The sequence below is a fragment of the Acinonyx jubatus genome, chromosome D1 (assembly GCF_027475565.1).
Source record: "Acinonyx jubatus isolate Ajub_Pintada_27869175 chromosome D1, VMU_Ajub_asm_v1.0, whole genome shotgun sequence".
Classification (NCBI taxonomy): domain Eukaryota; kingdom Metazoa; phylum Chordata; class Mammalia; order Carnivora; family Felidae; genus Acinonyx; species Acinonyx jubatus.
In genome coordinates, this window is record NC_069390.1 from 106,524,747 (window position 1) to 106,539,428 (window position 14,682).

The 14,682-nt window shown below is 37.5% G+C and overlaps 1 protein-coding gene across 2 annotated transcripts in view; it reads left to right on the forward strand.

Moving 5' to 3' along the window:
* LOC106983952 (protein NPAT) overlaps positions 1-14,682 on the forward strand; it is a 57,608-nt gene that overhangs the window by 17,246 nt on the left and 25,680 nt on the right. For both annotated transcript variants that reach the window (XM_015082143.3, XM_053204152.1), the window contains exons 2-7: positions 1,212-1,330; positions 5,181-5,241; positions 7,258-7,330; positions 8,855-8,895; positions 10,152-10,379; positions 11,893-11,974. In XM_015082143.3, the coding sequence (XP_014937629.2) occupies positions 1,212-1,330; positions 5,181-5,241; positions 7,258-7,330; positions 8,855-8,895; positions 10,152-10,379; positions 11,893-11,974 (604 nt within the window). The remainder of the gene's footprint in view (positions 1-1,211; positions 1,331-5,180; positions 5,242-7,257; positions 7,331-8,854; positions 8,896-10,151; positions 10,380-11,892; positions 11,975-14,682) is intronic.

Here is a 14,682-nt window from a genome sequence, read left to right on the forward strand (position 1 = left end):
CATCAGCCCAGAGCCTGACGCGGGGCTCGAACTCACGGACCGCGAGATAGTGACCTGGCTGAAGTCGGACGCTTAACCGACTGCGCCACCCAGGCGCCCCCATCTATTTTTCTTAAATGCTCTCAAAACTTTGATTATATTCAGAGTTTTGTGACCTTTTTTTAATAATTTGTGCTAGCGTTCTCATTTCTTTTATGGACGAGAGGATTTTTGGAGGTCCTTATGTTGCCATTCCTACTGAAACTGCTAAGATTTTAGAAATTTAAACTGAGAGATACAGGAAGTGATGGAAGGGCTTTACACATGATCAAAGGGCTTTACACAAGGGTTTAATTTCACCAGCTTTGATCCACAAGTCAAGGCAAGTGTGATGTTTTATACATGAAGCACCTTAGTTCTGCAGAATATAAGTGATTTTTTTTGCCCTATATTCACAATGCTTATTTTAACAGAATGGAAGAACCTGGTCTCCCAGGATCCTATCCAATGTTCTTTCTGTACTATACTACCTTTTTTTAGTGGTTGGTAATGCTAAGAAACAAAACAGCAAGGATAGACTGACTGCTAGTCAGGTCGTATGTGTGCAGATACCAAGCACTGATACGTAAGATTGTTCCATAAATGTTGGTTAGATGTAAATGCTAATAAAGTTCTTGTTGAAATAGTGTTTTGACTCCCAAAGGGCATAAATTAAAAATCAAAAGAGTGCCGTTCTTGCCTTTCTTGAAAAGTAGGTCTTTTGTTCATTTTTCTCTTAAACCAGTAGGCAAATAAGTGAAATGTACAAGTAAGTAGCAATTTTAAGAGAATGTAGTATTTTTTGATAAGCCAGTAAGTTAATTTATACTCTATGCCAACCTTGTGAGTATGGAGTTCATGGAATAGAAGAACGTTTATCATTTCCTTATTAGTTCTCCTGTTATTTATCATTATTTTATTCTCTTCTAAGCATTACCGGGTGTTGGTTGCTGTTTATCAGACACCTTATATTTCTCGTTTACCTGGAGGTTTTTCCATGAAACAGCCATCTATTCTATGAAGACTACTTTGTACTGAAGCCCATCCTGGTGGTTCTGGGCAAGGCTGCAGAATCCCAGCACATTCTACCTAAGGGTTCATTTGTGATATGAAACTGCTGTAGCATTTCAACAGCATTTTGGTAAAAATAGAGAAGCTTACTGGCATCACCTAAACTTCTGTTTTTCATTTAGGTTACTTGCAACAGGAAAACCTCACTTCTACCTGCCAGACTTTTATTTTGGAAAGTTCAAATTTAAAAGAATATGCCGAACATTGTACAGATGAAGGTTTTATCCCAGCCTGCTTACTGGTGAGTGATGTGTTCCTTACAGGAAATATTTCCTCACTGGCCAACATGAGAGACTGTAAACACAGTCTTAAAATCAGCTCATTAGCAGTATCAGAATTCGTAAAGATTTGATAGTATTCATGCATGAGTGGAAAGACCCAGAGAAGGCCAACTCTTCTTTTCACACATTTATTTCACACAATTACAACTTTGCCTCTAAGAATCAGTTTCAAAATGACTCTCTCATTTCTAATTAATTCCACTACTGTTTGTCTTGAGGCTCACTTGTTTTCTGCTTGCTATGGACTAAAATATTTGTGTCCCTCAAGATGCATATGTTGAAACCCCATCACCAGTGTGATGCTATTTGGTAGTGGGATCTTTGAGAATTAATTAGGTTTAGATTGGGTCGTGAGGTTGGGCCCCATGTGTTGTGATTATTGCCTTTCTAAGAAGTGGAAGAGAGAGATCTCTCTCCTTGAATAAGCACAGAGGCGATGTCTAGAAGCCAGGAAGGTGGCCCTCACCAGGAACTGAATTGGCTGGCACCTTGACCTTGGACTCGCTGGCCTCCAGAATAAGAAATGCCTATTTAAGCCACCTGCTATATAGTGTCTTACAGTTAACCAATTTTTTCCTGCATCTGGTTGCTTACTTTAGATAAATAAAAAACAGGTATTTTGTTATCTTTGTTGTCACTTCAGCTGTGCTGACAGCTCAGAGCCTGGAGCCTACTTCATATTCTGTGTCTCCTTCTGTCTCTGCCCCTCCCCTGCTCACAGTCTGTCTCTGTCTCTGTCTCTCTCTCTCAAAAATAAATAAACATTAAAAAAAAAAAAAAAAAGATTACTAGACCAACAGAGCATCATTGGGAATACAGTGGGTGTATTTTGTAACCACGTTATTTGACATAGTATTTTGTTAATTTATTTTAAACATGCCTCCTTAGATTCATTTCAGCTGTCACAAACAACATTCTTTTCTGTGGAGGAAACCTGAAAAGACAAGTAAAACTGCTAGAGAATATCAAAGATAGTGCATTCATTTAAGATGTCCATTCTCCCCATTTTGATCTATAGATTCATTACAATTAAAATCCCCATAAGCATTTTTATAGATAGCAACAAGCTGATTTCTAAATTTCATGTGGAAAAGCAAAGGGACTAGAATACTCCAAACTGTTCTTAAAAAGGGTAAGTTGGAAGAGTCCTGTTACTTAATTGTAAGACTTATTAATGACTTCTGGTCATCATGATCCGGTGATGTTAGGGAGAGGTTTGGCACTTACATCAGTGGAACAGAATAGAGCCCAGTGTAGACCCATGCAAAACTGATTTGTGATTGAAGTACAAAGGGAATTCACTGGAGATGGTAATTTATCAACAAATGGAGATAGAGCAATAATCATGCAGATTCAAAAAAAGATTCTCTACACATACATCATACAAAGACTACCAAAATGGATAATAGACCAAATGTACAGCTTAGAACTATAAGACTTTTCAGGAGAAAATTTATGTTAACTTGGATTTGATGGTGAGTTTTAAGTATGACACAAAAAGGAAAAATTGGTAAATTAAACTTCCTAAAAATTTAAAAATTTTGCTGTACAATAGACTGTTCAAAGAATGACCAACCATAGGCTGGAAAAAAAAAATTACATTATCAGTTATGTGATAAAGGATTTGTACCCAGAACACCCTTTTAAAAACTATTAAAATTTTTTTTAATGAAATTATTTTGGGGATGCCTGGGGGGCTCAGTTGGTTAAGCATCCTACTCTTGATCTCGGCTCAGGTCATGATCTCATGGTTCGTGAGTTCGAGCCCCACATCAGGCTCTGTGCTGACAGCTCAGAGTCTGGAGCCTGCTTCAGATTCTGTGTCTCTCTCTCTGTCTTTCTTCACCTCCCTTGCTCTTACTCTGTCTCTGTCTCTCTCACAAATAAACATTAAAAAAAAAACAAAAAACCTCTTTAAAAAGAAAATCTCTTTTTTTTTAAATTTTTTTAATGTTTATTTTTGAGGAAGACAGAGAGTGTGAGTGAGTGGGGAAGGGGCAGAGAGAGAGAGACACACACACAGAATCTGAAGCAGGCTCCAGGCTCTGAGCTGTCAGCACAGAGCCCCATGCTGGTCTCAAACTCATGAGCCGTGAGATCATGACCTGAGCCGAAGTCGGGCACTCAACCAACTGAGCCACTCAGGTGCCCCAAAAAAGAAAATCTTTTTAAAGGGCAAGGGATCTGAAGATGGCAATAAGCTAATTTAAAAACTCCAAATCATTTGTCATTGGGAAAATGCAAATTAATACTCTAAAGAGATACCAACAGGGGTGCGTCCGTGGCTCAGTCCGTAAAGCCTCTGACTTCGCCTCAGGTCATGATCTCACCGCTTGTGAGTTTGAGCCTCACGGGGGCTCGATGCTAACAGCTCAGAGCCTGGAGTCTGCTTCCAATTCTGTGTCCCTCGCTCACTCTGCCCCTTCCCCGCTCATCGTCTGTCTCTCTCTCTCTCAAGAATAAGTGAAACATTAAGAAAAAGAGATACCAGCATATATATATTAGAATGGCTACTGTAAAGAACAGTTTAAAAACTGTCAGATCATTAGCAGTAATGGTGCAAAACAGCAGGAACTCACATTTATTGCTGCTGAGAATGTAAGATCATACAACCACTTTGAAAAACAAATTGGCAGTTGTTTATAAAGGTAAACATGTGTTCCCCATGTGACCCAGCACTCATACACCCAGATACTTAATCCAAGTAAATTGCAAAACATGTTCACACAAAAGCCTGCACACTAATGTTTATCTGTGATGGTCAAAAACTGAAAACAACCAAGGTGTCCTTTAGCCAATAAACGGATAAACTGTGGTACAGCCATAGAATGGAATACTACTAAACAACAAAAAGCAAACATGCTGTTGACTCAAAAAGCGTGAATGAATCTTAAATAAATCCCTCTGAGTTCTACTAAATTAGCCATTCTCAACAAATAATGAAAATGTAATGTAGATAATGGGAGCCAGGTTTCTCTGTGAGAAAGAACATACAAATAAGATTAAGAATGGTCGCGGGGGTGGGGCACCTGGGTGACTCAGTGGGTTAGGTGACCAACTTTGACTCAGGTCATGGTCTCACAGTTTGTGGGTTCAAGCCCCACTTCAGGCTCTGTGCTGACAGCTCATAGCCTCTAGCCTGCTTCGGATTCTGTGTCTCCCTGTCTCTGCCCCTTCTCCACTCACTCTTGTGCACTCACATTTCTCTCTCTCTCTCTCTCAAAAATTAATATTTTAAAAAGAATTTTTTTTCAAAGAAAGGGCAGATTAGGAGTGGGTCCTTACAGTTTTAAAACTTAGGTGACTGGATCCCTCCCTTGCAGCTGAAAACTGCTTTTCTGCCTTTGGACTATCTTAGCTAAAAAAACATAGTCTTAGTGTCTTATTCAAACAGACAAGGTCCTTGGGGTGCCTCGGTGGCTCAGTCAGTTAAGCTTCTGGCTTGGGCTCAGGTCATGGTCTCATGGTTCATGAGTTTGAACCACACGTCAGGCTCTGCACTGATGGTGCGGAGCTTGCTTTGGATTCTCTCTCTCCCTCTCTCTCTCTCTGCCTCTCCCCTGCTCACTCTTCACTGTCTCTCTCAAAATAAATAAATAAAATTTTTTTAAAATTTCAAACAGGCAATTTTCTCGACTCGTGGAAGATTTGATGCAACTCCTAACTTAAGTGACTCTTTATTTTTGATAACTTGTTCTTCACCCCCATCAAAAAATCCAGGTCTTTTATAATGTTATATAGACGTTCTATGGTGGAAGATTATTGGCAGTGTTGCACAATTTTTGTAATGCTTGATTTTTTTCTTTTCAGTCCTTGTTTGGAAAAAACTTGACAACAATTCTGAATGAATATGTAGCTATGAAAGCAAAAGGTAAGAATTCAAGTTCAGGGATTCTTTTTATCTAATTTTTAAGTAGAAATAATTTTTAAAGGATATTAACGCCTCTTGCAAATCAAAGGAAAACTTTTCAAAAAACAAAACAAAGCAAAAAACTTATCTCCATTATGATGAGAGAAGTTTTACTGGGAAATACCTAATTAAAAAGTTTGCATTTATATTGAGAAATTGTAAAAATCTGAATGCTGATGAATGTAACAAAATAAATTTTGTAAAAAATAAAACTCCTAAATGTAGGTCTCTGCCTTGATGAACAGCATTGCTACGTGTTAGAGAATTTCAAGATAACATTTTAAGTCCTTTATAGTCTAAATCTGGACACAGGACCCAGTCATAAAATTCTGATTTATATTAACCAGAATATAAATTAATACTTGCCTAAGTTAATATTTTAAGGGGAAAGTTAAAATTGTTTTATTCTCTAATATTATTTTTGTAGCTCAGAACATTAACAAGAATTACCATAAAACAATAGCATTGAAAAAAAGGAAAGATGCTTTATGTTTATTGAGTATTTGTCTGTAGGCAGCTTTGTGCTAGATGCTTTCATATGTTTTGTAAACAGTCCTTAAACTAACCCAGTAAGAGGTATTTATTGTTAAAATCCATTTTTATTGTTAAGATCCCAGGAAACTGAGAATTAAGACAAACACCTTTTCCCAGATCGCAGCCCTAAAAACTACAGAGAGTAATATTAAATTTTTTTTAAATGTTATGTTTGTTTATTTTGAGACAGAATGAGTGTGAGCTCGGGAGGGGCAGAGAGTTGGGGGGAGAGGGAGAATCCCAAGCAGGCTCCATGCTGCCAGCACAGAGCCTGAAGCAGGACTTGATCCCACAAATCGTGAGATCATGACCTGAGCCAAAATAAAGAGCCTGATACCTAACCAACTGAGCCACCCAGGTGCCCCTCTACAGGAATTTTTACAGTGTAAATAACATCAAAAACTATATGCTATTGCAATATGAACGTTTAATCCCATTTTTATGTTGGGTAGCTTTCTCTGGTTTGAGTTTTTTGTAAGTATATGGTAAAGATTTTAAATATCCTGTAAGTTCCCCAACACTGTGGACTTTAAGAGCATATCTTAAAAAAAAAAAAAAAATCATTTCTCAGGAATCTTACCTGTAACTTAAGTATAGTAAGCGGTGGTGCTTTTTTTTTTTTAATTTTTTTTTTTTTTAACGTTTATTTATTTTTGAGACAGAGACAGAGCATGAATGGGGGAGGGTCAGAGAGAGGGAGACACAGAATCTGAAACAGGCTCCAGGCTCTGAGCTGTCAGCACAGAGCCCGACCCGGGGCTCGAACTCACGGACCACGAGATCATGACCTGAGCCGAAGTCGGCCACTTAACCAACTGAGCCACCCAGGCGCCCCAAGCGGTGGTGCTTTTATTGAGGGGTTGCTGACCAATCACAGTAATTTGGACATGAAAAAATTGGTTGTGGAAAAATAGTTTCCATACTCACAGGAGTTTGCATAACCTTTATGAAATTTATTATAAATCACATTATTTTAATTCACTTTTAAATGTCACATGTTGTCAAATAGAACAGATTTAAGATAGTTTGTCCTTTTGGGCACACCTGGCTGGCTCAGTCAGTGGAGCATGTGACTCTCGATCTCAGGGTTGTGAGCTCACCATGTTGGGTGTAGAGATTATTTAAAAATTTTTAAAAATCTTTAAAAAAAAAAAAGGAAATAAAAGTTTGTCTTTTATTTAATACAAAGAAGATATAAAATCGTTCTTAAAAAGCTTCAGAGACTTTACAGATGTCCATTTCCACTCATTGAGTCAGATAGTCAGTGGCTTGAGAAAAGAAAGAAGTACAGCTTTGCAGGTCATTTTACAAAGTAGGCTTATTTCCTAGTTTCCATCATAAGGTCAACAATTGAGAGAAAAGGTTTTTTCCTTGTTGATTTTGTGACCAAATTAAGTGATGAATTTTCTTCAGCCATATTCATTAACTTTTCTTCTTCCCTAGAAACATCAAATGATGTTCCAGCAATTATGTCATCTCTGTGGAAGAAGTTAGACCATACGCTTTCCCAGATCAGGTAATAAATAAAAAGCCTGTATAGTAAAGTTATCAGAACATGCATGATGATTTGGGAATGCAAACACATGCAGAAAGCTCTTCAGATTTAAATCTTATGACCCACACAGTGCACTTCTATAATACTGATCTAATTTTAAATTTACTCCAGAGGTTATGGATATTCCTGTTTTTTATTGGAATAATTTGAAATAAAATACATATTTAATAAAATGTTTAGAAATAAGGAAATTGAGACTTACACATGTTTAATGATATTCCCAAAGTCCCTTAACAATTTAGAGGCAGCTCTCTGGGTACAATATAAATCTAATCCAGCCTTGTGTGAATTTCCTTACACAGTTGAATCTTCCTTACTCATGCAAAGAATTGATGTGTTGAATTCGTGCCTCATTGGTTCTTCCCCGGTAAAGAAACAAGCCTGAATAAAATGCTACTTGTGGAATCTTCTAATTTTGGAATTTTCTCATGGTACTAATATGCGCCTTTTACCGAGGTCATGGCCATGTAATGCCCTACTGGTAAACAGCTCTTACCTAACTTTAGAGTGTAGTATAAAAACAGTTTCTTACCCTTTCTCCCAGAGAAAGTGGAACACTCAGCATAAATGCAGCAGGGGGCTTCATTTCCTTCCCAGTTTAAACTGCTGAAATGGCTTCAAATGCTTTCTGTCTAACTCTATCACATCTTATTTGGTTCTCTTACCTTTATTCCCCCTTTCTTGACTTTTTTCTCCCCTTTCAGATAATCTTGAAAGACATTCAAAATTTAATTAGCACCTATAAATATTTATAAGTTACTGAGATGTTTTGTTGAGATGCTACATAAAAATAAAAGGCTCTTAGTCAAATATTCTCCAAGATTGGTGTGTGTGTGTTATTAAAAATGCTTTTTCAATTTAGTAAGTTTTATTGCTCTTTTTCATAGAGACTAATTTAACAGATTTCCCAGGAAGAGAGCAGTGTCTGTGATTGGGTAACCAGTTCGTAATAAAAGGAGAATCACCTTATACTGTGAATTTTCTTATATGTTTGCTTTCCTGTTTGTTTTCCTTCTTTGTTAGACACTGGATAAAATAGTTTTATAAGTAGTAAATTTGTTAAAAGCAGGATATTCTTTGAAATTAACTTCGGGATTCTGACATATTTATGTATGGAGTCCTATGTGAAATGAAGAATTTCTTTGTGAAGGTATCACTGTAGTGATAAAAGGTAATTAATAACTACAGAATTTTATCCATGGCTTCCTTAAATATATAGACTTCCTAAAGTCAAGTCGAATTCTTAATGGGATGTCAGAGTTCTCTAACGCTTACCGCATTGGATAAAAACTTGATTATTAAAATTCGGTGTGTGTGAGTGTGTTAACTTGCCACCATTCTAAAGCAAGTAAGATTGGTCACCCCTCAAAAACATGTGCGTATCTTTTTTATCTGAGAGAGTCTATTATCTTTTAATTCAGTTTACTTCAGGTCTGTTAATAAACTAGACTCTATCTTTTAACATCTAACTCTTTTATTTGTTAGGAGCATGCAAAGTTCCCCAGGGTTTGTTGCCAGTCAGAGAGGTAGGTATTCAGCTTTATAAATAATGTTTAGCATTAATTCAGACTTAAATTGTCAAATTTATGCTAAGTATATATTTTGTTTAAACTACCGCTCTTTGGGGCGCCTGGGTGGCTCAGTCGGTTAAGCGTCCGACTTCGGCTCAGGTCATGATCTTGCACTCCGTGAGTTTCAGCCCCGCGTCGGGCTCTGTGCTGACAGCTCAGAACCTGGAGCCTGTTTCAGATTCTGTGTCTCCCTCTCTCTCTGACCCTCCCCCGTTCATGCTCTGTCTCTCCCTGTCTCAAAAATAAATAAACGTTAAAAAAAAAAAATTTTTAACTACTGCTCTTTGAAGTACAGTTATTACCATAATAGGAAATTATATTGTAGAAAAGAGCATTTGAAGTACTCCCTGTTTTTTTTCATTGACTCTAATGTATTCATGTCTTTAATTCTCATTTCATTGGTTTGTTTCTTAATTTGTAGAGGTGTTATCAGTATGAATTACTAAAGAAATATACTCATAGATTTATAAACTTTGTGTATACAGTCGACCTTTGAATCACACTGCTTTGAACTGGGTGGGTTCACTTATTCACAATTTTTTTCTGTAAATAAATACAGTACAGGAATATAAATGTATCTTCGCTTCCAATGACTTTGTTAATCACATGTTTTCTTCTCTAAGGCTACTTTGTTGTAAGACTACAGTATAATATAACATACAGAATATGTGTTCAATTGTTGGTTATCGGTAAGGCTTCTGGTCACCAGTAGGCTATCAGTAGTTAAAGTCTGGGGGGAGGGGCGCCTGGGTGGCTCAGTCGGTTAAGTGTCTGACATCGGCTCAGGTCACGATCTCACCGTTCATGAGTTCGAGCTCCACGTCGGGTTCTGTGCTGACAGCTCAGAGCCTGGAGCCTGTTTCGGATTCTGTGTCTCCCTCGCTTTCTGCCCCTGCCCCCCTTGTGCTCTGTGTCAGAAATAAATAAACATTAAAAAAAAAAAAGTCTGGGGGAGTCAGAAGTTGTATTTGGATTTTTGACTGTGCAAAGCGTCGGTACTCTTAACTGTATTGTTCAAGGGTCAACTGTATGCATTTTAGTTTGTTTCATACGAAATTAACACCTAAACTTAGTTGTTACTTTCAAGGGCTCTTTTTCAATCTATAGCTCTAACATGTTATTAAATAGTAGGATGTGTATCACATAGACTTGTTAAAATTGTCAGAGCACTCTGACACTGAGTTAATTTTTCAAATTCTCCTGTGTTGCAGTCCGAACAAGAAGTGGAATTGCAGAAATCAAAAGGCAGAGAAAGCTCGCATCTCAAGCGGCTCCCGTCAATTCAGAGTTGCTGACTTTAGCATATCTTTCAGGACAATGTCCTGCTACTACTCCTTCAACAGCCACACAGCTTGTCCGGTCAGCTGGCCAGATTACAGCTCCTGTGAGGTCAAATTTTGTAGTGGTTAACCATTCACAGTCACAAGACACTGTGGCCAGTGAGTTTAAATTTTGTTCTCTGAGTTTTGTTTTTAATCACATTGTGTAAATAGATGATATATTACTGTCTTTATAAATTGTAAAGTACTATAAACTGGAACAGACTTTGGGTAAGTTTGTCTTAAAGTGAGCATGTTGTTATACTTAGAAAACATTTTAATCTAGAATTCTTATCTCTATTCTGAGGTCCACCCTTGAACTTTCTTCTAATTCTCCGTTTTCTACATTAATAGAAAAGACTTGTGTTATATTTGATTTTAAAAGTAATACACAGTAAATTTGACCGCCTCCTTATATTTGTTCATGCCAGTCTCCTAGAACAAACAGTGTTCTTCCAGTTCACCTCCATCTTTATCTACATGTTGAAAATCATTCATATTCTGTGAATCTTAGAGCTGGAGGTACACTTAGAGATCGTCTAGTATAGCTTGCTTGTTGTGTACTTGAAATGGTTGAAAACACCTGATACTAAGGGGCGAAAAGCTATTTAATAACAGAGTTGGGATTAAAATTCAGATGCCAGTCTCACTTAGACAAGTTTTCTTTCTCTTCTGTGTAGCTGAAACTTACTGCCATCCATGACATCCTCCCTCATTTCCATCTCTTCTCCAACCTTCTTTACACCCCTGGGTAAAAACATGTAGTATATACACACTCTAGTGTACACTTAGTTTACAATTCTTACACTTCCTCCAATCTGCCATGTTTTGTTGAGACTCTGTTGTACTTATTTGTAAAACCTGAAGTCAGACAATGGGGCGCCTCAGTGACTCAGTCAGTTGAGCCTCCAACTTTGGCTCAGGTCACGTCTCACGGTTCGTGGGTTCGAGCCCCGCGTCAGGCTCTGTGCTGGCAGCTCAGAGCCTGGAGCCTGCTTCAGATTCTGTCTCCCTCTCTCTCTGCCCCACCCCCCACCTGCACTCTGTCTCTCAAAAATGAATAAATGTTAAAAAAAATTTTTTTTTAATCTAGGGGAGCCTGTTTATAATGACAAAATACTGAAAATAATCTGAATCTTGTCTGCTCAAATGGTGGTCAGTGGACCAGAAGTATCAGTATTACCTGGGAGCTTGTCAAAAATGCATAATCTTGGGGCGCCTGGGTGGCTCAGTCAGTCAAACGTCCGACTTCAGCTCAGGTCATGATCTCTCGGTTTGTGAGCTCGAGCCCTGCGTCAGGCTCTGTGCTGACAGCTCACAGCCTGCATCCTGCTTTGAATTCTGTGTCTCCCTCTCTCTCTGTGCCCCTCCCCCACTTATGCTCTGTTTCTATATCTCGCTTGAGAATAAATAATAATAACATTTAAAAAAAATTTTTTTTAAACCTGAAGTCAAACAATAGATATTACTCATTCTAATATATTCTACAGTGCCTTGCACATAGTGAAGCATTCAGTGTATACTAACTGAATTTAATATAAAATAATCATTATGTGATGCTGCTTATTCCATTAATTCAAGTTTAGAAATCTATTCCATGTCCTTGACTTAATACTTTTTTCTTGAAATACAGCTGGAGAGTCTTTAAGTATCATTCCTGGTCCTCAGGAAAGGAAAACTCAAGCCAGTGTAATGTCTCCTGCTAGACGCAAAAGGTAAATGCCTTTTAAAAGGAAGAGTTTCTAATAACCATTAAAATTAAATAAGAATTACACCAGGATATTTACATTATGAATAAAATAACAAGAATGGATTCACTCCTTGAGATTATTTACTATTATATTCATTGCAAAATGCATTTTTTTCCCCACATTTTAACCTCCTTGATATCTAGTTGTATCTTATAATCAATGGCTTATCACTGTTTTGTTGGAAATCTGTTCTTTCTAAACTAGTGCATAAAAATATGTCTTAAAATTGGTACTATCAGATTTTTTTAAGTAGGCTGTTTTTGAGTAAATATAAATAATACTGGCATTTTCACAAATAAATATTTAGAGTCTCAAAGTCAGAACTCTTTTCAGGAAGCCTTTGAGATCAAAGTTCTTTCTGTACTTAGCCCTGTGTCTTTGTTTGAAGGATATTTCAGAAAAGAGAGAGAATAGTTTTTAAATGCTTTTTCTGATTTCTTAACTGCCATGCCATGGGTATTTTTGTTACGGTTTTTACTTGGTTGTCTCCCATTCAAGGCTGACCTCCCCCCCACTTTATTGTTTTAATAGTAAAATAATGATAACAGTATCTAACATTTATAGAAACCTTGGCCCTTTTTCTTTATTTATTTATTGTTTAATTTACATCCAAGTTAGCATATGGTGCAATAATGATTTCAGGAGTAGATGCCTTAATGCCCGTTACCCATTTAGCCCATCCCCATCCTACAACCCTTCCAACCCTCTGTTCTTTAAAAGTCTGTTATGTTTTGTTCCCCTCCCGTTTTTATATTTTTGCTTCCCTTCCCTTATGTTCATCTGTTTTGTATTGTAAATTCCTCATATGAGTAAAGCCATATGATACTTCTCTTTCTCTGACTAATTTCGCTTAGCATAATACCCTCCAGTTCCATCCACGTAGTTGCAAACGGCAAGATTTCATTCTTTTATTGCCGAGTAATACTCCATTGTATATATACACCACATCTTCTTTATCCATTCATCTGTCGATGGACATTGGGTTCTTTCCGTACTTTGGCTATTGTCGATAGTGCTGCTATAAACATCGGGGTGCATGTGCGCCTTCGAAACCACATACCTGTATCCCGTGGATAAATACCTAGTAGTGCATTTGCTGAGTTATAGGGTAGTTCTATTTTTAATTTTTTTGAGGAACCTCCTTACTGTTTTCTAGAGTGGCTGCACCAGTTTGCATTCCTGCCACCAGTGCCAAAGAGATCTCTTTCTCGCATCCTCATCACCATCTGTTGTTGCTTGAGTTGTTCATGTTAGCCATTCTGGCAGGTGTGAGGTGGTGTCTCATTGTGGTTTTGATTTGTATTTCCCTGATGATGAGTGATGTGGAGCATTTTTTCCTGCGTCAGTTGGCCATCTGGATGTCTTCTTTGGAGAAGAGTCTATTCTGTCTTTTGCCCATTTTTTCACTGGATTATTTGTTTTTTTGGGTGTTGAGTTTGAGGAGTTCTTGATAGATTTTGGATACTAACCCTTTACCTGATAGGTCGTTTGCAAATATCTTCTCCCATTCCGTCATTTGCCTTTTAGTTTTGCTGATTGTTTCCTTCACTGTGCAAAGCTTTTTTATTTTGATGAGGTCCCAATAGTTCATTTTTGCTTTTGTTTCCCTTGCCTCTGGAGACATGTTGAGTAAGAAGTTGCTGTGACCGAAGTCAAAGAGGTTTTTGCCTTTCTCCTCGAGGATTTTGATGGCTTCCTGTCTTACATTGAGGTCTTTCATCCATTTTGAGGTTTTTTTTGTGTATGGTGTAAGAAGGTGGTCCAGGTTCATTCTTCTGCATGTTGCTGTCCATTTTCCTAGCACCACTTGCTGAGGAGACTGTCTTTATTCCATTGGATATTCTTTCCTGCTTTGTCAAAGATTAGTTGGACATACAGTTGTGGGTCCATTTCTGGATTCTCTTTTCTTTTCCATTGATCTGAGTGTCTGTTTTTGTGCCAGTACCATACTATCTTGATGATTACAGTTTTGTAGCATAGCTTGAAGTCTGGGATTGTGATGCCTCCAGCTTCGGTTTTCTTTTTCAAGATTGTTTTGGCTATCTGGAGTCTTTTCTGGTTCCATACAAATTTTAAGATTGTTTGTTCTAGCTCTGTGAAGAATGCTGGTGTTATTTTGATAGGTATCGCATTGAATATGTAGGTGGCTTTGGGTAGTATCAACATTTTAACAATGTTTGTTCTTCTGATCCAGGAGCATGGAATATTTTTCCATGTTTTTGTGTCTTCAATTTCTTTCATAAACTTTCTCTAGTTTTCAGTGTATAGATTTTTCACTTCTTTGGTTATGTTTATTCCTAAGTACTTGATGGTTTTTGGTGCAATTGTAAGTGGGATCAATTCCTTGATTTCTCTTTCTGCTGCTTCGTTGGTGTAGAGGATAGCAGACACTTTCTGTGCGTTGATTTTATAATCTGCGATTTTGCTGAATTCATGGATTAGTTCTAGCAATTTTTTGGTGGAATCTCTTGATTTTATAATCTGATTTTGCTGAATTCATGGATCAGTTCTAGCAGTTTTTTGGTGGAATCTCTTGATTTTATAATCTGTGATTTTGCTGAATTCATGGATCAGTTCTAGCGGTTTTTTGGTGGAACCTTTTGGTTTTCCATATAGAATATCATGTCATCTGCGAAGAGTGAAAGTCTGACTTCCATCTGGCCAGTTTGGAT